The 25,493-nt window shown below is 36.4% G+C and overlaps 2 protein-coding genes across 2 annotated transcripts; both read left to right on the top strand.

Moving 5' to 3' along the window:
* Positions 1-253: 253 nt before the first annotated feature.
* On the top strand, positions 254-4,045 carry LOC100741237 (synaptic vesicular amine transporter). Its single transcript, XM_003494232.4, has 7 exons — positions 254-752; positions 1,016-1,225; positions 1,868-2,134; positions 2,331-2,371; positions 2,628-2,774; positions 3,026-3,347; positions 3,517-4,045. Exons 1-7 carry the CDS (start codon positions 647-649, stop codon positions 3,732-3,734), a joined length of 1,311 nt encoding a protein of 436 aa, XP_003494280.2. The 5' UTR covers positions 254-646; the 3' UTR covers positions 3,735-4,045.
* Positions 4,046-13,143: 9,098 nt separating this feature from the next.
* Positions 13,144-25,477, top strand: LOC100741118 (cGMP-specific 3',5'-cyclic phosphodiesterase). Its single transcript, XM_003494231.4, has 13 exons — positions 13,144-16,114; positions 17,348-17,579; positions 17,990-18,321; positions 18,505-18,738; positions 19,111-19,468; positions 19,578-19,747; positions 20,043-20,265; positions 20,456-20,530; positions 20,604-20,642; positions 20,739-21,020; positions 21,242-21,618; positions 22,022-22,458; positions 23,121-25,477. The coding sequence occupies exons 2-13, from the start codon at positions 17,526-17,528 to the stop codon at positions 23,753-23,755; spliced, it is 3,216 nt and encodes a 1,071-aa protein (XP_003494279.1). The 5' UTR covers positions 13,144-16,114; positions 17,348-17,525; the 3' UTR covers positions 23,756-25,477.
* Positions 25,478-25,493: the final 16 nt, after the last annotated feature.

The raw sequence follows: 25,493 nt of genomic DNA, 5'->3' as shown, positions 1-25,493 counted from the left end.
TGCCTAAGCTGCAAAGTTAATGGTACGAATTTACGATTCTTTGATATTAAACCGAACCGAGCCGAACCGAACTCAACGGAACTCAACTGAACAAAACCTCGCAAACAAGAAAAAGAAGTCAAGTAAATTCTCAAGCCAAACGAAATCTCGTAAAAGTGTTCGATCTTCTTGACGGTTTAGTTCCACGCCATGTGACGATCGGGTGAAAACTAATGAAAAGCAGGGTGGCTGGCGGTGTTCGATAAGGCGGCCGTAACAACTATAAATCGAAAAGTGCATCGGTTCGTAAAAGTCGTGTATAGGGGCCCGCGACACTCGCGTTCCAACTCGCGTATTCTGAAAAAGCTTCTGCGCAAGGACACAGCCAGGATACCTATAAAAGCATGATCGGGACTGGTTCGCTTTCCAGTCACGTATAAAACCCTGTTTCTGGTATCGAAGGAAGCGAATTCGAAGAGAAGTTGCTCCAAGTCGACGGCTAACTGGATCTCAACTTGTGTGATCTCGCGCAAAAGAGGAAAAAATTTGCCGATCGATGGGAAGGGTATGGGGTAGAATCGATTTTACTAAGAAATTATGTCCTTGGAAGCTTCGAGTGATCGTAATCGAGTGCTTCAAGGGTTTGGTTCGTTGAGAATTCGGTTCAATGTGGGCGAAGACAACGATGGAGACAGGAAGAAACTCCAGGGCAATCGTCGTTGCTGTCGTCTACCTCAGCCTATTTCTGGACAACGTGTTGCTCACGGTTGTTGGTAAAGTGTTGTTCGAATATTAGTAATCGGTCTTCTTAAGGGGATAAAACGTGGAACAAAATTTTAGAGATCCTTGGTGTATTATTAATTTGGTTCAAATATATTCGTAACTGTTCTTTTTAGATAATATAAGATAAAATAAGAGAGAAACTTTAGAAACCGTTGGTAAAATATTAATGATTTTTTGAAGAGATTTTGAAGATTTTTTATACAAATATCGATTTTATTTGCGTGGATCGTCGAAACGATAAAAAATATTTCAGTGCCGATTATTCCTGACTATCTTTGCACCTTGGAGGGAAACTCGACGATAAACAATGAAGGCGACGAGAATGGTCGAGTGGGATTGTTGTTAAGCTCAAAGGCGCTGATGCAATTAATACTAAATCCAGCAGTGGGCATCTTTACCGCTACTTTTGGATATACCAAACCATTGCTCCTTGGAAATCTAAGTCTCCTACTAGCAGCGATGCGTAAGCTCATTTTACTTTTCTAATAGTTTAAACCGGTTGTACAATACGATGCTATTTGCCTTGCCTATTAAAAGCCGTCAGTTTTCCCAGAAGCGTGCGAAACAATTTTTTAGCTATCACAAATATCGCAGATAATAACGCTTCGTTAATTCTCGTCGAAATAAGATCAAACGAAGCTAAAAATTATATTTCTTAAATTTTCGACGAGACTACTTTCAAAATCTTCATCGAGAATAGTTAATAAGAAGCGCGACCAAATCTTTTTCTTAATTCCTCGACAAGTTAAAAGCTATTGTAATTTAACTACTGAAAGGGAAATAAACGCTTAATATCGTAGTTATAAAAATTTCTATAATGGATAATTTTATTTGAGGAAATATATATTATCAATAAATTAATATCACTGTATTTCATCGGTGATATTCTTTAAGATATGTATTAATAATCTTGAAAGAAACATTCAAATTTCTGCATAGTATTCTTTAACACAAAACTATTATTTCACTTGAATGCAACAAGTTTTCTCTTCTCCAAAACACTGCTTCACTTTATATTTAACCTGGTATTTCGCATTTTACAATACTACCAAAAGCTCCACGGAGTAAGAACAAAGACATCCTCTGAGTGCGACAACTATTACAGTGTTCGCGTTTGGCCAAACTTACGAAGTGCTGTTTCTGGCTCGAAGCATCCAGGGTATTTCCTCCGCGTGTATCGGCGTTTCCGGTATGTCGTTGGTCGCTTCACAGTACCCTGAAGAGGACAAGAGGTCCAAGATTATGGGCTTCGTTCTTGGAAGCATAGCGTTGGGTGTTCTTGTTGGATATCCGATTGGTTCTGTCCTTTACGATCTCGAAGGAAAAATGGCACCTTTTCTATTGGTCTCTTGTTTCATCGTCGTTACTATTTGTACGAACCTTTTTTACTTTTTTTCAATTTTTTCAATACCTACTTAATATTTCAGGATTCTTTTTAGAAAATTGAAGATTAGAATTTATAAATCTTATAAGAGATTGCAGAGTTTCATGATTCACGGTAGAAATGATTCCTTGATAAAGCATTTACACGTTAGATCTCAACGATCTCAATGGTAATTTCCTTTCAGGTCTGCAGATTTTTACATTGGACGTCAAAATGAACACCGAGGTATATAATATGTGCTATATATATACACTGTAATGTAGGATATCTTCTTCCAAATTAAATTTGCAACGATCCTCCTACACTTGACAAATACAGAACGGTAAAAAATTAGTTCAACGAAATTCTTCGTTGAAAATTTGTCACGCACGAATACAGTAGGACAGCGTTTATTACAACGGAATGTTATTCAGTGTTCTATTATTTACTCAGTTTTACTGATTTTTATCTCATTTACAAACACGATAAACGACATTTTTAGTCGAGCATTCGAGAAACGTCTTGGACACATCTGCTATGCGATCCGTACGTATTAATAATTGTTGGAGCTATATGGTGTTCAACATCACCGATGGCTATCTTAGAGCCCTGCCTACCAATCTGGTTACGAACTCACATAAAACCTAAGGTTACCAAAAGTATCAACTTTACTCTTATAATATTTATCTTCCAATGATTTCGAGTCACAAATTTGATCGATTAACGCTAGAATTATCAGAATAGCCAAAAAGATCAATTGATACGTGCCTGTCTTCCTTTTCCTATTATATCTGTTATTTCGATACACATTTCTAGTTGTTGGTAGTTCTAGTATTAAGAATGTATATATAATTACGACAAAATGTAAAAAATACAGAAATATAGAAAAATTTCTTTTAGAAATGGCAACTGGGAACAGTGTTCATTCCAGATAGCGTGGGCTATCTAATTGGGACCAACTTTTTCGGCATGATAGCTTACCGCTACGGACGAAGTAAAACTGCTGTTCTAGCCATGCTCTTAGTTGGTATAAGTGTCATTTTGATACCATCCTCGCAGACAATGTCGCAACTGGCAGTTCCACACTTAGGAATGGGTTTAGGTATTGGGGTAGCGGACGCTGCTCTAGTGCCATTGTTAGCTAGCTTTGTGGACCAAAATGGTAATTATGGTCCGGTTTACTCGATTCAACAAGTGGCTGTTAGTCTGGCCTATTCTCTTGGTAAGCTATTTTATTTTGCTCTGTAAAAGTATTTTCAATCAAAATATTTTTAATAGTTGAGGCGGTTGTTCGCAAACAAATTCAATTCAGAAAATTCAATTTGACAGAAATACAGTGGTGAATAAAGCAACTTTTAGATAATATATAATATAACGAATATTCGTTCAAGGTCCCATCGTGGGAGGAGAAATGGTGAAGACGATCGGTTTCCAATGGGTTATGCGAATTATCGGCTTAATGAACGTCGGCTACTGTCCTTTGCTGATATACCTCACCTTAGAAAGAAGAAAATTATTAACTCAGCAAGATGAAAAGAAGGATTACGAGACCTTTCAGAAATCAGTGGCGAAGTACGAGCGTTTTCGAGACTCTGACGACGATCTCTGATATAATTTAACGGCTTCTACCAATTATCAAGATTAACTTCTCTTTTATACATATATTGTAATTCTATAAGGATAAGTCGTAATATCTGGTTTTTGTTAAATTAAACCAATTTAGGAAGTGACAAAAAATAAAGATAAAAACATTAAACGATCCTTAAATATTTTTCCCAATGAATAAATAAAATACTAAACATTAAATAGGTACACATCCTACGACATAATACTTGTAATATCCTGTACCTATCAGTGCCGATGATCGACCCAAGTATCTTTCTCTTATTCGTTAGCGAAGCAAAAAAATAGTTATATTTAGCTACGCGCATCTTATATAAAAGTTACTGAATTAATTTAAAAATAGAAATAAAATATTCTATTTTGTCAACATATTTTTATGAACGGTATTGCACTTATTTGCTTACAAAAAATTAAATATTATGTCATTTACCGTTACAAAGAAGTTTAATCGGTTAATATTAACTATTATTAACAAAGTAGTTTTCATGGACACTGTTACGAATTTATGCCTCAGAAACGCTCGGAAACAACATTAGCAACATCATTGTATTCCAACTCAACTATACTACGGAGAGTAGCTCAACGTCGTAAGTTATAACGAAGTAAATTAGCATCCTGGAAATTGCTAAGTAACGTCCCGCGGACATTACGCGACGACGTTCACAATTGTTTCCTAAATTTCAAGAAATTGGACTGTTCTTTATCGAAATTATATATACACATTTTCTGTCTACGCATTTAAAATTAATTGAATAACAGTGATAACTGAATAGTTATTTCGCCGGAGAACGAGTAATGAAATGTACACATAGAATATTTAATTTGGTAAGAATGATGGTAATGTACAACGAATGCCAGAAATTTGTTGGGAAATTGTAGTTCCTCCGATATTCAAAACTTATTAAATGAAATAAAATATTTAAAAAATTACCACACCTCCCTGTTGTGCCGTTGGCACATCGTATTTTTTATTTTCACTGGCAAAAATGCTACAAAAGGTCGTTTTCACGTGGAACAGAAACCGCGTCGTGTCACACAAACAAGAAACTGAGTGCACGCGGTTCATACGCGGTTCTCTCAATAAACGGAACCGTTGCTCGACGCTCGGTCGGCTAGTCGAACGACTAATTGCTAATTCCTAATTATTCGCTAAATTGCTCACAAGTAAATTAGCAGCGTAATTAGGTCGACGTGTCGGTAATACAATAGCATCGAGACATTGATATTTGATAACAATCATCTCGTATTTATAGTCAAAAGAAACAAAGAAATTATCAAGAAAAATAACAAATTCGTCGATATTTCACTGTGATTAAATACTAATCAGGTATCTAGATAATTGTTTCCGATTAGTAGGTTATGTTAAATGTCAGAAGGTAATTTCGCGAGAAATTATTATTTAGAAATAGGAATACTCTTTGACGTCGGATATGCTAATATTAGTACATCGTCAAATAGAAATTAGCAATCTAAAAATCATAAGTTTCTTAATGTTCGCTTTAACAAATGTGGATTAAAATATACTTCTACGACAATGTATTCTACAATAACTACCCACGCTGAAATATTTAACGAGTGAAAAACGCCTTTGCGTTGAACCTGCGGGATGAAAAATAAATAGGATATCCTATTTCATATCACTATGTTTTGGTCCCTAAAATGAAGATACCGAACTAAAGAGAACTCTATTAACACACTTTCAGCGAACTGTCCGTCCAATTATTTTTATTTCCTTGCTTTTTCGTGTTCCACAATGTCCGAATCTCGATCTCTTTTACTACCCTCAAGGAAGGTTTTATGAGCTATTACATTTTTACGTTGCTTACGTTTTTTATGTTGTGCTTTCACGAAAAAAGCCACAACATCGAATTTATCCTTGTATTGGTACCGAATGACGGAACAAAATGAAACACTGTTTATGTTACACCTGGGAGAAAAAGTACACGAAAATCTGCTTCGAATTATACAGTATATTTACGAAATTAAAGTCGCGTAAACTACCGATAGTTTCGTATACACGCTCGATACAACCAATTAAACGCTTCCATGAATCGTAGCAAACAGAGAGCGACCATCCCGCCTCGTAACCTAAAGAATATTAAATCCTCTCTTAAAGGTGGTGGGTTGGTGGTGGGATGACGTTAACGTCGCCGTAATCCTACAATAACGTTGGTTAAATTATATTCCATAAATAGAAAATCGATGTTCGCACGGTTGCAATCCGGCTCGAAATAAAGACCATGAACAGAGGGTGAGAGTTTGGTTCGGAACGGCTATTGCCGAGGAGTTGGTCAGGTAAAGGAGTCATGAACCGGCAGAGGGGCGAGGGGTGTGTGTGAAAATGACCGTCGTATACTGGCACAAATTTAGTAGACGCTGGAAATCAGTATTGCAGCTAGAACCATTCCACGTGGAATCCAGAAGCCTCTGGGAAATCCTACATTGCCCTTTGTTTTCCTCCGCGTTCGCACCCCCTGTTGAGATACGCTTAATCGTTCGAAGAAATAACATCGTCCAGCTATTCGTTACTTGGTTGCTTAACTGATGTACGATGTATGGAAATTTTGTTTGACGCTGGTAATTGCTCCGGGATAGGGAGTTTGATAAACGTTGAACGAAAATTGACAAAATTGGAATTTTGATATTACAAGGAATAGAATGCGATACATATTGAAAAGGAGATTGTTTCTTTAATTCATTAGCCGTTTTATTTTAGTTTGGCAATTGCTTCGAGGAGAATAAGATTAATGAATATCGAATTTTCAGATTAAATTTAAGAAATTGAAATTTAAAACGTAAGTTTCACGTGTGGTGATTAGATGTTGGAAAAGGATATTGATTCTTTCATTTGTTAACAGACTAAATATTACATAAGTAGATTCAGATATTTATACATTTATAAGAAATTTAAAAGTACAAAAATGTACAGAATGCGCGTAATGTGCAAAAATACGTAAAATGATCCAAAGTAAAACACATTATATATAATAACTATTTAATTGGAATTAATTAAAGACGAAACAAATTATGAACGTATGAATTTGAATAAACACTCGCTATCTGTTTAACGTTGTATTTTGCTTGATTAATATTATCGTAAGAATCGGATGAAAAATTGAAATAACCCAAGAACGGTTTCGGAAGTCATAAGTAAGATAAGTTTATCCAGTTTTCTTATCGTACGTAGGAAAGATTTGAGCACGAACTACGTTAGTAACGAGGGAAATATCGGAAAGGTCGGATAAAATCAGCAGACATTTAGGATTTCGATCAGAATTTAAAACGGGTGAGCCAGCACTTATATCCGTCCTTTGTCCTCTTTTCTCTTACGATTCTACGTTTTTCCTTCTTCGTAGCTAACGAGCCACATTACGCTCTTACTAACGCCTCTTTCTCCAGCGATCGAGATCATCCTCTTAAAACATGCCCTTTATCCTTGTAGATGATATAGAAATAGAAAGAAATAATCATGAATGTAAGAGACCAGAAAGATAGTTTTGGGTGAATCTCAAATGACGTTCAACTATTCTTAAAAAATCACAAAATAATCTTTGATGACCTCTAAGTAATCTCAAATAAATTTAAGCGTCTTTCTCTGTCGTAATTGTCAAATAACTTCTAAATGGCTTCGGTACGATCCACCCGAAGGATTTCCATAAAAATATTTCAATAATATCTTTTCAATAAATTTCTACTTATATCGCATACTTGTAGTACACTTTAAACAACGAAGATCCTCTAACAAGAATTCTATAACACGTGCACCGTAAGATTACTTAAATTCAGGTTCTATAGGGGTCAAAAGTCAAGATATCGGCTTGCAAATCGATTCTGCATTGAGTATTCCATTTTAATTCTACTTTCATCGAGGTTGACCTTCTCGCATAAACCAATCATCTATCGACAGAAACGCCTATTTATGTTAATACCTCGACCACTGTACGTACACTTAATACAGTTCGTGTTTTTAAATATTCACAGCATCCATCGGTGCCCTTTAAAACGATACTAATTTGGACAACCTTTAAAAAAGCACACGAAACACTTATACCAATTGAAATGTTCGAGTTCAACAGTCACGTTTCTCTTTGTCGACTAATTTGATTTAACAATTTGTCTTTCTTCAACTTTGATTACCACTTGGGAATCTGTATATTTAATATAAAAATCAACAATAATACCTTAAATCACGACATAGCGATCATCTACGAACCAACGATATCAGTCGATGAATAATATGTATTTCTTTCTTTGAACTGTTCACCGATATCGTTTATTTATAAATAGAAGAGAACGAAAAAATTGTCAAGGAACAACTGAAAATTAAATAGTGCGTCAGGGTGGTTCTATGCATACTTGAAAAGGTCAACTCAAAGAAAGCTATCTAACCACCCTCAACCTATAGGAAACTTATTAAACTCCACAATGGTACGCACCATTTTCAATCCTCCAAGGTAAAACAATTTACAACGATGAAATAAACTCATCGGGCCCTATACCTATACTACAATATTCGCTACACCCTACAACGGGCGAAGCAATAACAATTTCCAAACCCCGAAATCTTCTATTTGTAATTTCGTGGTTCAAACTTTCGCGTACCTAACCAATGAAAACCCTAATCAATTTTCGAATCTAAAACGAAAAAGTCATAACCTTCTATTAAAAAATTGCAATGTAAAAGTTTGGAACGCCATCCAGAAGATTTATACTCTTTGTCTACACAAATATTGTACTCCATTTTAGTATGTACTCTTTTATACCAATACGGAGAGCTTACGATAAAAATAAGCCTTGTCCACGTTTGTCTTCTTCTAGAGAAACAGGAAAATCTTTAATTTCTGTTCGATACTTTTCAATTTTTTTTTGAAGAAAAAGTCGAAAATTTGGAAAGATCTATTTTCCTTACGAACCCTTACGAAAACTTGCATAGTGTTTCAAGTGTTTGAATAAAATACTTGAATAAAAAATAGAAAAAAGAAGAAAGAACGGTTTTAGGGAACACGTATCAAATGATCGAGATTTACGAGGCGCGAACCTTTGTAACGGTGACATCGATTTTTAATTCACGAGCACGCTGAGGGAACGTAAACTTGCGGTGAGACAAACAGCCGTCGAACGGGAGAAAAAGAACGATGGCGCAAGTAGCGTGGTCGGAATCGATAGCTTACCTGTGTGTCCTCGAGATATAATTTGTAGCTCGCCTTATGGGGCGAGATACGAAACACCCGGAGCGCTTAAACGGCACAGCATGAGCCAGACACGCATGCGGGCGAATAATTTATTGAAAAACGATACGCCATGCCACCTCCTGCACTATTTTTCCTTCTTTTCCCTTATTTTTGTTTAATTGTATTAGAATTTTTAATTATACTATTTAATATTAGAAATATTGACGGTCCTCGAATTTATTCGTTTTGAAGAAGACACGGAGAATCCTCTTAGAGGGTCGGTAAAGATGTTTGTATGTTTCGTTAAAGAAATTGATAAGCAGTTTTATAGAATTTTGAAGTGGGTACTACGCGTTGATAAAAATTTATCTCTCGCTAGATATGTATGAGAAAGAAGGAGGATAAAGTTAGACGCATTTGCGTACCCTAGCACGTTGAATTTCGAAACTCTGATCGACCACGTTTCCAGAACATGTTATACATACGAAGTGAACCTTAATCACGTGTCTCCTACCTACAATAGAATATATAATACCGAAGGAAAAGAAGGTTCAAGTAACATTCATGTAAAACTTATACCCTCACGTAACAAACAATCTTTGTGTGTGTGTGTTTGTCGTGCGTCGTCAAATTTTTCAGCGTTCCTTAAGGTTTAAACAAAATTTATAAGACCTTCGTCTCCTATTTTTTCCTTTCCTTCTATCCTTCCTTCCTCTTATTTTTATTTGTTTTTTCTATTCGCTTCCAATCTTTTCATCCCTCTCTTCCTTACCTTCCTCCCAAGAAAAACTCTCCTCTTAGCTTTCCCCCGTTCCATTTTCCTTTTTTCCCGCCCCGTTTTTCGTTACTTCGCTTCCTTGCTACTCTGCTTCCTTCCCTTTACCCATTTTGTTACCCCAGTTTCTTCCCTTCCTTCCTTTGCTATTTTACTACCCTTTCTCCCTTTTTTTATATTCTACCTCCCTTCCTTTCTTCCCTTTCTCCTCTTCTTTCTTATTCCACTTTGCTTTCCTTTCTTTCCAATCTATGCTCTTATAACGCAACCCGTCCCTCTCTATTTCTTTAATTTACTCCACTCTGTCATTGATTGTATAATAAGGAAAAAATCGCAGATAAATATTCGCAACTATTAAGCAACTTAAAAACAATGTTTCGTGTAAATATTGTTCGTTAACATATACAATTTACTAACTGCGAACTGCGACAATTTCGCCAAACGAACTTCTATCCTCTACAGCCCGCCAACCTCTAAATCAACCTCCGCCCACGACATGCCTCAATAACCTTGCTCAAAGTATGAAAATCAACCTACCAAATCTCTATAACTAAGTATCATGGTAAAAAGAACCGAAGAAACACGAACGTGATGGAAAAGCTTCTAAACAAAACGTCTGGGAACGGTTAGCCGACGGAGAACGGCGTCAAATCGATGGAGCACGCCGGCTATCGGCGGCCCTCTGAGAAATTTTCGGTGGAAAATCGCGCGAGCAGACACGGGAGATGCTGCGTCCGGGACTCGTACTCCGTTATCGATCTTCCAGCTATTCCCGAGGCGGATACACAGACGATGGATGTGTCTGTGTGCCTTGGCTACGGGCGCACGCATAACCCCCGTGGAAAGTTCGCGCCTAACCTGGTCCATTGCAATTCGCGTGAGCGCGACCACATTGCTTTCTGAATTTGGTGATGTGTGTGTATAGTTGGGAGAAGAAATATGGCGAAGTCGTACATCAAGGAATTAAGGTTTTCGAGAAGCTAATAATATAAGAAAGAATTTAAAACGGATGAATTAGAAGATATATATTAGATATATCTTAAACTTGCTGTTATAATTTACTAACAATGTATTGTAATAGATGTTAGCTTTCTCTGTTAGTGTGATAAAATAATAAGCGAACGATTGGGAGGATAATTATCACTGCATCCTCGAGATGTCCTACATTTCTACTACCAATTAATACAAGAAATATGTCTTTTCTACTTTTCGTAAAAGATAAGTATAGGTAACTGCACTAGGTATAATAATTAAGATGTGAAATTCATAATATTATATGGACTGTTCGGACACATCAATCAACTGAATAAATTCAAACGTACAGAAAGATGATGATGTTACAAACACTTTACAAACTTTACTTATGGAAGTCATTTGTTTCTTGAGAATTGAATATTAGTCGCGTATTTACATACGTAAGTATTTGACTACGCACTTTCCTGAATCTCTCTCGAGCTACATTGTAAAAAGCTTAATATCGGATCAATTTTATGACTTCGCTATATCTATTCCAGCAACTATACGTGAATTTGGATGTGTATACACGGGACAAACCGTGACCGTGTGGACGTGTACACGTGGATGGGAAACACGAGGATGCGCTTATGGGGCGATGCTCGGAGTGATTTGTGTTTGGCCCGTTTGGGTGGGAATTCTCTACTGACTGGAGTGTTTGGGTTAAGGGATTAGAAGTTGGGGACGAACACGGATGACTTAGATCTCGTTGATATTGGTTTCTTCGATGTTCCTGGTATCATTGGTGATTGGAAAGTGGATGAGGAAGGTAAATTTCCAAGGGATACATTATAGAAGGTTTTCATGTGTTTTTATTGTATTAAGAAACAAGCGTAGGCTTTGATGTTGACGATAATATTGCACCAATTGAAAGCAGAAAAATCGAGGGGGAAGTTAAATTTAGGGACCGTGTAGGATTACGAGGGGAGTGAACCTGCTTTTTATTGAAAAATATATGACGACATCGAGTCTAAAAATTGTAACCTTCCTCAACGTTGTAATGTACGTTCCTAAGTATTTCAGAATTTTTAAATATTTATTTTACGAAACTAATAAAAATTCTTACCAATATTTATGTAATCTCACTTAACTGAAAGAAGGATAAACTACCGTGAAATGTCGTTCAGATTTTTAACTGTTTGAAATAGTAGTTGGTCCGATTCGAAGAATTTGTTAAGTCCTTACGTTCGATCTTGTTAATTGAATTCTTTTACTTTTTCCGACTTTTTGTGTCATGAATTTTATATTAATTATGAAGTATGAATTCTTCGTCCGGTCTTGTTTGAATAGGAAAAAGATATTTATAAATACCTAGGGATAAAATTAATATTAACTTTACTGAAATAAAAACACGATCGTACGTATATACTTATTTATTTTTATTACACCATTTTAACCATAACATACTCAATCCTTTTATATTACTCAAAATAATTTAATTTTTTCTTTATTTGGAATCTAAATTAAATATATCGAACAAATTCATGGATTACTATTAGCTAATTGTCAAAAGACAGGTAAACTACGATTATCCGTACATAGTATAGTCATCCTAACATATCCCAGACCAGTGTTTCTACTCTTAAATACAATATCAAGTAACCAAGCTCTCGCCCCGCGTCTGACCCAAGCCGGGTACATTCTACTTAGCCGAGCAGACCCAATGATGTAACTCTCTTCGATACGTGGCTCCACGCAAAGACAACTAAAACTATACGTAGATTTCCAATTGTCACCTCTCATACACGATATATCCTACCTCGTGCATATTCATTCCCATTCCTTTCCTCAGAATCAAGCAAAAGACGTCACTGTATCATCCCCATACAAACACACGCAAACACAATAATTCCTACTCTATCTATACACGCATCATCGCAAACAAACTCGTACACATAACGCTCCTACAAAAAGAAAATACACAGCTATAGACGTAACATCCATGACACGAGACCTACATACTCTCACACAAAGACAGGAGCTAACGTTTCCCAGCTTGATACACGATTACACTCGGAAGCCAGTGAAAAGGCGATCACCGACGAATCTATACGCACGTACACACTCAACAACGTACATACTCACTGACACATCGCTAATATAGAAACAACGATTGATGTGTGAGTTATTCAAACACAAAGGCAAAGAGAAACGCGACTCGTCATGGACAGAGACTTCCACGGTGGAAGATCGGAGTTGGCGCACCAGTTTCCGCGTTCCAGCGGCGCACAAGCGCACATACGAGCACACAGACACCGCAGAAGATACACGCCCACACGTACATCCACCACGAACACAAAGAAAGGCTCGTGTTTCACCAACACCTCGTCGGCTAGCCTGGCTTCAGTAAGCTCGGAGCTTTCGACCGGTCCAGTCGCCTTTCCCTTCGATATTCACGGTTATCTCCTGCGTTATCTAGTCGATCGTACATACTATCGACGACATGTGCGTGACCAGCCCATGATTCACCGTATATCGTACGATTATCGTCGATAAGAGTGGAAAAATACGGGGCTATTTTCTACCGAGATTCTTCGCCATGTGAAAAGCCACCGATAAGAGACGATTATAGAGAATTCTAGGGATGGACTAGCCTGACACCTTCTTTAAAAGCCACGTATCTCTCCTCATCTTTGTTATATTTGTATTTGGAATGCTTCCTTCGTAAGACATTAACGAGAAACGACTAATTTTATTGTCCAGTCTGTTTTAACTCTTAGATGTATTTATAGGTGACACAGTGTGTGCTTTCGATTAAGAAGCTGCATTGAAAAATTGGGTGAATAAATATATTATCGATCGATGAGAGTAAATGATTGGTTTAGAACATCAGCGATCTCGATTTGACTAACGTGAAAATGTATAAATTGATCGCTAGTGAAACGAAGATTGAATGAAAATTATAGATTATTAAGGAGATTATTCAAAGGAAATTGTTTTGAAAGGATTACATCGAAAGGTGGATCGAGCGTCGGTTACATGAGGTTAGATAAGTTTAGGTGAAGGATCGGTTGACGCAGTGCACGAACGTAGTCGAGGCTGGTGACACTGTTCCGGGAGCACCGGCAGCGGGATCATGAAGAGCAGGACGGACAGCATGCACGATGCAACGAGGACCGCCTCGAGATCGATTCGAAGACCGTGGGATCAGCTTGATTACTATAACGGAAAGCGGATAGTGACGTGGATGCCTGTCGCGCGATTTGCTCGGGCTTGATTTCTATCTGGCTTTAGTTTCAATCGGAAAACAATTGTCTATCGAAGTTGATTGTCGCTCAATTAGAAACGCTACTATTTAGAAGCTTGGAAACGAAGATTCGAAGATTTGAGAATGAAATTGGAATTGAGTTTAAGAACGTATTAATAATTAGCAAATTAAGAAAGGAAAATAAGTCCGATTTATATTAAATTAGACGAGAGGAAAATGAACGTAGAATATAAGTTAAGGATTTGGAATTAAGATTAGTCGACGATTGACTATAAACGACGCTCCTTACTGGAGATTCTTGTAAGTTTAGAGCGAAGATTTTGAGAGGTGTACATGAAGTACTCTGGCAGTGCATTACGAAATCAAGAGCGAAAGAAGCGAGTTGTGATTTGAAAACGATCATCCATGTCTGACTAAAAACGATCCTTACTGAGAGATTTTCTCAAGATTACGGTTTGAAAACTAGTCAACCAACGTCTGACTAAAAACATAATAATTATTAATACAAACATTAGAAAGTTTGAACAGCCACAAGGTAGTTTCATAATTGTGTGTTACGAAACCAAAAATGGAGGAAAGTAAACTTGATCTCTGATTTACTTCAATCAGAATTCGAAAACGGGCGTCGATAGATGCCTATTTTAAAACGATATTTCTCACGAGTTTGAAACGAAGCTCGAAAGGTTTGAGATAGTTGGGAAATATAAAAGGTTTGGGATAGTTGGAATATATACAAGAAATAAACATCTTTATCTCTGATAGACTTATTCCAGCTGGAATTCAAAAATGATTGTTTATTGGCGTTTAATTTAAAAATCATACTTTTTACAAGTTTGAAACAAAGTTTGGAAGATTTGAGGTAGTTTGAAAGCATATTACTACCACTATTAAAGAGAGGAATAAACAAGTTTAATTTCCAATTTAACTTAACAAGCCTCCATCGACGTTTGACTAGAAAACATACAATCTACTAAGTGTTTGTATAAGTTTGAAGTGAAGATCTAAAGATTTGGGCAGCCGCAAGACGTCTGAGAACGAAGTAAGTCCCATTTCCAATTTGCCTAAACTACGATTCGACAATGAGCATCGATCAATGTCTCATTAAAAAGGGCCCCTCTACTAACGAATCTTAGAAGGTTTAAGCCGTCCACAATAAGATCTGTTACGAAACCAAGGTATAAAAGAAGTAAGTTTTCACAGAAAAATTGTGATCTAAGAACACTGGATTGAAAATTCAAGGATAAAAGCCTCAAAAAACGCACTACTTGTAACTGAAGATAGTTGTTTAATTAGCAATGGTACTTCACAGTATCCAAGTATTCTGAATATTCGGGAGAAAGGTTAAATTCTCATTGAAAAATAAAGATTATTCGTGGTCTAATCAAAAACACTACTTTACATCAAAATTTTTCATACAGAATGAAAAGTTTCGTTCTACAATAACTTTTAAAATATCAAGAAGAAAGAAACGTACTTTTTAGTAGAAAAAAGTTAAAAGTAATGAAATCAAATTAAGAATCACATTTTCCGCTAAATTTTCTGAAAAATGGATCTTAAACTTTCTATATGTTATCATGAATTTGTCACGAAACTAAAAATTCCGGAACAAGATCGGGATCCTAAATATTAATATAAAAGTAACAATAAAAATTAGAAATCAAGCAATGTCCGATTAAGAGGGATCTTTTCTACTGAATCCTCGTTAATTCTCGTATTCTGAATATCAACGAAACTAAGGAAGAGGGAAGACATCGACTCGAAGTTAACTTTGGAAGATCGTTACGTCGATTCTTCGCTAAGTTATTATTAAGGATCGAAGAAAACGGCCGGATGCACAAACGATTAATTCTCGGCCCAGTGAAGATCCAGGGATGCAGCAAAAACCAACGGTGCATACTTAAAGGACGCCGTTGAAGAGGACAAACTGTTAAAGAGACGTCGACGTAGCCTTGCCGATCTCTTTCACAGTATAATAATAATATCAACGTACATCAATTAAACACCACAAAAAATTAGCAATTCGACTATCTACAATAATTTTATCGAAGCTCCACGTTGATCAAACAAAGGCGTTCTTCGATGAAACCCTACCTTTAAATGTTACATAAGGAAGATATTGTATCGGAGATAGAATTTTTTTAAACTTTCGTCGGAGAAGAATGTAAGGATTTGAGAAGAAAATTGTTGATTAGGCACCGGTGAGTTTTGGAATTTTTTTTTAAATTCTTTCAAACTTCTTTTACACAAAGGAAAAGTTAAGAATCAAATTAAAAATTGTGAATATAGGAGTAAATTTTAGAGAATTGTGTAAAAGTTCTTTCAAAAGTTGTTTGAAATTCTTTCCTCTTCTTAAAAAATGAGGAGAATTAAGAAAAAGTGTAAATGAAAGAAATTTTGGGTTTCGTCGTCTCTCACACGATTGTGGGAGGAGGGAGTTAGAAAAGGGTAGTGTCGCGAACGAAAGTAGACGTCGAAGTAACGGATGGTCGCGTCGTTCTTCGCTACAAACGGTTATTTTCGGAAAGACGTAACATGGGGACGACGAACGGCCCGTTGAATATCAAATCGCGAAATTTCATAATTCTGCGATTAGACGTGAATTTCCCGTGAGAGTCGTTCCGTTCGATCCTTGGGGGATGAAACGGGATGGAACGAGTCTCCAAGTTACACAAGACACGTTCGCGATGAAAGATTGCACGATCCTTTTTCATAACGCTTTTCTACGTAGGAAAGGAGATTCAGAAGATCGTTAAAAAAATTCGTGAAAATTATTAAAATGTAACAAAATTAAATTATGAAGTATGAATCGTAAAAATGATTGTACGCTGTAAATATTCTATGCATAATTCTATATATCTAAACAACTGTAAAAAGAATTCTACGTATAAAATCATATATATATATATATATACATATATTAATATGTATGCATGGGCATTTTATTTCTAAATTGTATCGTTAAAAATCATAAAAAAATACAACAAAAGTATTCCCATCGAAATATTATTTTCTATAATTCTTTATACTACTCTTATTGCGAGGAAACTTATAAAAATAGTTTCGCAAATATACCTCCCAGATTCTCGTACCATTTTCCATGTCAAGAAAAGCTCACTAATTAAAATTCATACTAATAGCGCATCAAAAAATCAAAACATAATTTTTCGAAAAATCTATTATTCTTTTCAAAAGTTGCCCTGTGCAAATAATGAGAAGCTGTTAAAAAATACCTCATCACGAGCAAAGGGTTAATCACGACTGTTTACAACTTTGCTTTTAATCGTCTGTCTCCCGCGAATCTCATAAGTTTCATGAATACAGAAACGGGGTGAGCAAAGTACAACGGTGAATTCTGTTATCAAGAATGGAGATGGGGCGAGGGGATGGGGCTAGCGACATTCTGAGCGAAAGGAATAACTAACTGGTTTCAGGCTTGGTGTCTCTGAGGCTCGCAGCACGGTCCGAAGAGCCCGTAAAGTTTAACAAAGCGAGGGGGTTACAATGCGAAGTGTCCTCTCACCTCGTTCTCCCGAGAACTCCGCACGTTAAAGCCTTGCAGCGCAGCTATACCATCGTGCTCAATGCTAATTAATTCAGACGTAAGATGATATGGAGTCTGAAGACGAGGTGGACGAAGAGCTGCCGGAGGTGAAACACACAGAGGTACGATAATCCCACTAAAAAAGATGCAAGAAAAAGAGAAATGAAAGAAAATGAAGAAACAAAAGATGACAAGTTAAATTATTTAATAATTACTATTAATTAATTGTTATGTTTATTAACTTATCAAGGACCAAGCAGAGAAATAACGAGTGAAAATGAAGAAAATATTATTGAAAGACATAAATACTTAAATGGTAAAAAATTTTAAATGCAGATAATTAGTGAATATGCAATAGTAATCATCAATGAACAAGCCTAAAGTGAAATGACATGGTTAATAAATTACGTGCCGAAAACTAAAAAGTAACTACGTACTAGGGATTCTCATAAACGATTATTGTAAACAACTAGAAGAAGTTATAAAAATGATACTATAAAGATTGTAATATGATATTAAAAAAATCACATAGGTGGACCGGAATGATAACTTAAAGAAGTTCGAGACAATGAAAATTTCAACGAAACCAATGTCCTCGAAGACGGCAGAGCGAAGCAAGTGTCACCTGGTGTGCTCGCTGAATCCCGAGCAACTGGAACCACCCGTTGTCCCCTGTAATGATCCTGATAAGACGAAGACGCAGGAAGAATCAAAATTACCTTTAAGCACCAGCATCAAGACTGATACGAAGGACAGCGAAATTGTCCTGAAGGACAGGATATGCAGGAGCAAAAGGATCACCTGCCAAGATACGATACACGAGTACGACGAGGACGATAGTCTCACTATGGAAAAAGTTGGCAGGTAAGTAAATATTTTGTTCTTATATCTGAACATTGTTCGTTATCGCTAATCTATACATTTATTTTATAAAATTTCATGTTGCTTTTGAATATTTTATTTCTTAACGTGGATCGGCATATTAATAGATATCATAGGCAGAAAGCTAAAAAAAGTACATTTTTGTTACGATATTTTTCCAAAAAGGTACCTGGAGGCGCATCCAGACGCGGCGGAGACCTGGTTTCGCGAGAACGCGAGCCTCGAGCTTCGTCAACGACTTCAGAGTATGACTGTGGTTCAAACCAAATCACCACTGAAGAACGTACACCAACAGGAGAACCTTCTGAGTCGAAGCAAACGGAACAGTGTCACCTCCGACCTGTTCCAGAGTTGGCTGGCCTCCAGTTCACCGGCGAAACGCAGTAGAAGTCCCAGCAGGTGATTTAACATCTTTTTAATCTTTTCTATTTTAAAAACTTTTTCATCTTTTCAACGTTATATGTAAATATTCAAAGAAACTTGTGTCTGAGGACTATGAATATTTTTCAAATAAACAAATAGGTTCTACCTCGTTTAGATATCTACTATGCTTAGATTGCAGTTACTTATTCCCTATAATTGCGTTTATAAAAATATTGCGATTTACATAAATATCTTTAATCTACTAAGGATGAAAATTTATAAAAAAATGAATTATTACTTTAATTTGCCCTTATCATCAACGGTTTGCTAAAGAGTAAAAATCTTCATTCGTAGAACGAAGAAAATATCAGAATACCTATAAGATATGATCGTGTATGTTAAATCCAGGACTTACACCTCGTTGGTAGGACGAAGAGAAGAGCTCAACAGGTTAGATGAGAGCGATTTGTTCATGGAGTTGATCAGGGATGTGGCGAATGAGCTGGATATCAACGTTCTTTGTCATAAGATCCTTGTGAACGTCGGCCTGCTCACGCATGCTGATCGTGGAAGCCTTTTTCTGGCTAAAGGACCTCTGGAGGATAGATATTTAGTTGCAAAATTGTTCGATGTGACGCAAGACACTGAATTGGAGGAAGCCATTCAAAGGGCGAAGAACGAAGAGATTAAGATTCCTTTTGGAGTTGGAATTGCTGGCTATGTAGCTCAAACTAAGGAAATCATCAACATCAAGGATGCTTATAAGGTACGCATAAAAAAGAGATTGGTTGACAAGTTAAAAAAATAAAGAAAAAAATTCTGGATAAAAACATTCCTAGGACAAAAATAAATAGTTGATAAATGTTCCTTCCTAGGATCCAAGGTTCAATAGTTCCATCGATATGAGAACGGGTTACAAGACAACATTGATTTTATCTATGCCTATCTGCAATTACGAGGGAGACGTGATTGGTGTTGCACAGATTATAAACAAGACTAATGGTAGTAACGAATTTACCGATAGAGACGTGGAGGTGTTCCAAAGGTTAGCGAATGATACCACTCGTTAAAAGTAAAAAGCAACATTACGGACTCTACGTTATGCCAAAGAATTACGCTAAATATTTTCTATCGTGGATACAGATTATAGACTATCAGACGATAATCTAATGGCAAGTGAAACAAATAAAGACAAGACAGATAAGACAAGATGGAAAAAATTGGAAAAATACAAAATATTTATCGTTGAACATTGTAGTACAATAGCTGCCTATCTTTGAAATAAATTAAAAACATCGCGACATACATATTCTACGTCTGTATGAAAAAACTAATTACAGGTACCTAACATTTTGCGGAATCGGAATACAAAACGCACAGCTTTTCGAGTTATCGGTGCAAGAGTACCGAAGAAATCAGATTCTGCTGAATCTTGCTAGGAACATATTCGAAGAACAGAACAATCTGGAATGTTTGGTCACGAAAATAATGACCGAAGCGAAGGAACTTCTAAAATGTGAAAGATGTGCCGTGTATCTTCTAGATCTTGACTGCGGCGAGGCAGTAAGTTCATTCGAATAATCAACCTCAACGTAATTAAAATACGAAACAGATTTTTGATGAATTTCTAATTTTCTCTACTCGGTTGTTAAATAGCATAGAATAAGTAAAGCTGTGAGAAAAGCGAGGATTTCTCGAGCCCTTTGAAAGGGTCGGCGAGGAGCGTAATAAGAAATCCTAAGTTTCGTTTCAGGGACACCTCGAAAAAATCGTCGAACGACCGGGAAAATCGACGCAAGAGTGCCGGAAACCGCTGTCGAGGAGAGAGGTGAGTGACACCGGCAACGTGTTGCTCGAGTTCGTAAGTCTGATCATCTTTTTCTTCTTTCCTGGCGGCTCAGAGTAACAACATCGAGATGGAGGACATTTTCCAACAACACGTAAGTAAATCTCTTAGTCCTTGACGTATCAATAGCGTTTAATATTCTTAATTTTTCATTTTCCTTTCGCGTCAAAATTTCTCTTTTTATGCCTAGGCATTGAACGATGCAAATAAATTTACTACAATCTTCGAGATGGACAACGAGACTCAGGAAGCTAAAGTCTACAGACCTAGCGGAAGCGATCTATCGAATCCTCTGGGTCAGATCGCAAGATACGTCGCTGCTACTGGTCAGATCTTGAATATTGGAGACGTGACCACATGGCTGAAGAAGGACGTTGTTCAAGCTGGTAGTGGACCCATCAAGAGTATCCTTTGTATGCCAATAGTTAATGGACAGAGAACTGTGATTGGCGTTGCTCAATTAATCAACAAGGTTGTTTTTCATTTTTTTTATATCAAATACTTTTATATTTTTTAGTTTTCAGGAATGAGAATCTTTGATAATTAGAGTGATTATCTTCTATTTTTTATTAGAAAAATTAATAGTTTTTTTAATTAAAATTAAATAGTTTGAAATTGAAAAATCCAATATTTACGAAGCTCACTATCGATCTACGAAATCTAAAGTTCAATTATCGATAAACTATTCTACAGGACAACGGAACATCCTTCACGGACTCGGACGTATCGATCTTCGAGGCGTTCGCCATTTTCTGCGGCCTCGGAATCCACAATACCCAAATGTACGAGTCAGCTTGTAAGCTGATGGCCAAGCAGAAAGTAGCTCTTGAATGTCTGAGCTACCATGCGACAGCCAGCAATGACGACACATTGAAATTAACTTCTGAACCGATACCGTCCGCGGAATGTTATAATTTGTACAGTTTCACTTTCATTGACTTCGATTTGACCGACGAAGACACCTGTAGAGCTACAATTAGAATGTTCAAGCAATGCGACCTCATCCAAAAATTTCATATCCCCTACGAGGTTCTCTGCAGATGGGTTCTCAGTGTCAAGAAAAATTATAGGTAAGAAAATTGTTAAATTAATTAAAGTATGTTACATAATACTCCAAAGTAAATGGTTTTGGAAATTTTTTCAGCAGAGTCTCCCTTAATTAACTATCGAAATTATTATAAAAACTGCATTACAACTTATGAAATGCTGTAACAAGATTACAAACAATTGGATTGCGGATGTTTATGTATTTATAAAATATTTAAATATACATGCGAAATATTCAAGATGAAGTACTCGTTATAATGTTTATGCAGCGAATCAAATCTCTGTCTAGATTGCATTTCCTTTTATTTTATAATTTGCAAAACATCCACAGTCTAATAGTAATGCCGAGACAAAAATGAATGAAAATGTATATTAAAGTAACTTGTGGAACCTGCTATAGCATGGAAATTTCTTAACTATTTTTAGACCAGTCAAGTACCATAATTGGAGGCATGCACTAAACGTCGCCCAGACGATGTTCGCCATGCTGAAAACCGGCAAGATGGAGCAGTTCATGACAGACCTTGAAATTCTTGGACTCTTAGTCGCTTGTTTGTGTCACGACTTAGACCATCGAGGAACCAATAACGCGTTTCAAATGAAGACAGAATCGCCATTGGCCATTCTCTATTCAACAAGTACTATGGAACATCATCATTTCGATCAATGTGTCATGATCCTGAATTCGGACAGCAATAACATCTTTCAGAGTCTATCTATGGAAGATTATAGGAAGGTGATGAAGGTGGTTGAAAGCGCGATACTTTCTACTGATTTGGCTGTTTATTTTAAGAAGAAAAATAGATTCATGGAGCTGATCGATGAGGGAGAATTCGATTGGCAGAGTGAGGAGAAGAAAGAACGTAAGATTAATTTATCAATGATTACCGTAAAAGCTACTAATTCACCTATATATCATTTACGTATATCCTCTGTTTCTTCTACAGTATATCCTATAATATGATGAAAGATAGATCTGAAGAGTGGTTTCAGTTGATTTGCGATATCATAAATAGCGAAAATGAAATTTGTAATTAAAAATTTAATAACTGGTGTTCTGTACCGACAGGGTGACATCAAATTTAATATTTTATTATTTCTTTATAACAGAGAGAAATCTAAGTAAATATTACTCTATTTCCATAATGTCTGCAAATTTGACGTCTAATTATATATGATTTTTTATACTCGTGGAAAAACTAAATCTAGAAAACACCTATTCCCCTATATCCAGTATACCCAGAGGTGATATCCAGTAAAATAAATTCTAAGAGCCTTAAATCCATAATGCGCTAAATTCAATAGACAGCAATTTTCCTATATCTATAGTAAAATCAAATCTCGAAGTCATATGTATATATATACTATATTTATAATAAAATCTATCCCACCTAACAGCTAACAGTCAACCTAACTCTACATTTCTAACATTGCCTAACCTAAATTCTATTGTAATTACTCTTCACTGACAGCACTATATCAAATACCAAATTCTCATCCTTCGATTTCCACTTTCTATTTCCAGTGCTATGTGGAATGATGATGACGGCGTGCGACGTGAGCGCCATAGCAAAGCCTTGGGAAGTACAACACCGCGTAGCCAAGCTAGTCGCCGATGAATTCTTCGACCAGGGTGATCTAGAACGTCTTCAGTTAAATCAACAACCAGTGGCCATGATGGATCGTGAAAGAAAGGACGAACTTCCCCAAATGCAAGTTGGTTTCATCGACGTGATATGTCTGCCTTTATACAAGGTCCTCTCAGACACTTTTCCATGGATCATGCCTCTCTATGAAGGCACCATGGAAAATAGGCAACATTGGCAAGACCTAGCTGAAAAAGTCGAGATGGGTTTGACCTGGATTGATCGTGACACCATTGACGAGCCTGTAGAAGAATTCATTTCTTATGAACCCAAGGACATCGAGTTCACTGTCACGACCTTGAACTGTGCTCACGTAGACAGAAAAGAAGTTGCAGAAAAATCCACGTTAGGAAGATTCGCTTCTTTAAGAAAAGGAGGTCGAACATTAACCAAAGGTGTCAGACATCGAATCAGTAGGTCACTTTATGCTAGAAGCACTCCTGAAGATGCTGCAAGATCGAAAGCTTTGATACCTGACAGAAAGAGTCGGAACAAATTATGCTTGCTCATTTGACGGCTTACGTCCACCACTCTTGAGAGCATACCGGAATGACGAAAGAAAAATAGGAAGATTTTATGAAAAATGTAAAATTTTCTTAAGATTAGCTCTGGTGGACGTTGATAGTGTCTACTGGCTAATTTATACTAGCTTGCAACTAGTTATTTACAAAGAAATAAAGATTACCTTGAGCTCTTGATGTTCATAGAAGATTTTGAAAAATCACGGTAATCAAGATTGTTAATAGAATTATGGAGATAACAGAAGATTAATGGAGAGTAATTCATTGAGAATGAAGAACTAAATTCTAGAGAATATAATGACTGTATAGTGGAGCAAGAAAGAAAAGTTCATAGAAGGTTTTGGAAAATTGTGGTAATCGAAATTGTTAACAGAACGACGAAATCATTCGTTAAATAATGGACGACTGTAAAAATGAAACTTCTAAATGACTGTATAGCGAAGATACGAAGCAATGAATGCCTTGAAAAATCAAAGACTATCAAAGTAACATGGAATTGAGATTTCCTTAAACGAAGAAAATATTTAAGATCACAAAGTCAAAGCTGAAAATGGGAGCTTGCAAGATTTCATTTCAAGACTGTCGAGTCTTTAGGTGGGAAGTTAGACGAATAGTCGATGGCTAGGTAGTTAGACTGGTGATGAGTTAGGCAACCTTCATCGACTTTTACCATTCAGAAAAAGAAACGTGATGTAGTCGACGATGGTACGAATTCAATTTTGACAATCTTTTTTGTATTACATCTCGATACCTTATTAGGATAATTCCAGAGATATAGAATCGATGAAAAATGGAAGAATGGATCTCGCGATTTATAAAATAGAAAAGAAAAGAATAGTTGGAAGATGGGCATTTTTATATATCAATGGAAAGGAGACGAAAAATACAGAAAAAATAATGAGAAATATGTACCCAAATGATAGGCATTTTTATATTCCAAAGAAAAAGAGGGAAAATAGAGAAAATTGTAAAAGAAAAAATGAAAACAACAGAAAATGTTGAAGTCTCGATGCATTCTCGAGACATTGCATTTCGATTCCACGCGTTTCTAAGATAGCGCCGAGAATCAGTCAGCGATAAAGGTATGTACAAGGCAAATTAATGCTTACGAATCGAATTAACGATTCAATTACGTCATTCAACCACACCAAAAATTGCGTCTATGACGCAGGAAATAAATACGCGATCTCGCATTCTGCAATTCAAGGATGTGACTCGCAATCTTATTTTTGTATTTTACTCTTTTTTTCTTCTTCTTCCTTTATACATATCTTTCCTGGTGTCAATAACTTATCATTAATCCAAGTATCTTTCCTATTTTCTGTTGTTTTAATTAATATCCAGAGGATGATAAGCCAGGAAAAAGCTCAAAAAGAATTCGATGAGTCTTTTGTTTCATTAAACTATCAAGTATTTATGATTGAATCGTATGAAATCCTTGTCACAGATGGTGTTGTGCAAGATAGATATTTTCTTGATGAAACAAAAAGACACAAGCGTGATACAAGCCTGGCCGATCCGTGCTAATAGTACGTACAAGTATCAATTAATTATTCAGGATCGTTCGAGTGCGGTGTTTAAAAAAAAAAATGCAAATATGTGAATACTGCGACAAGAGTGAGACTGGTTTCTAGTCTTTTGATATAGCCACTGTGTACGAACATGCCTGTCAGAGACTATCGCACACGACTAAATAAAATCTGAATGTGCTCAAAGTGTCTTACACTTCTT

The sequence above is a fragment of the Bombus impatiens genome, unplaced genomic scaffold (assembly GCF_000188095.3).
Source record: "Bombus impatiens unplaced genomic scaffold, BIMP_2.2 scf_1879, whole genome shotgun sequence".
Taxonomy (NCBI): Eukaryota; Metazoa; Arthropoda; class Insecta; order Hymenoptera; family Apidae; genus Bombus; species Bombus impatiens.
Note: the sequence above shows the minus strand (reverse complement) of the source record. Positions and strands in the feature narration are given on the sequence as shown.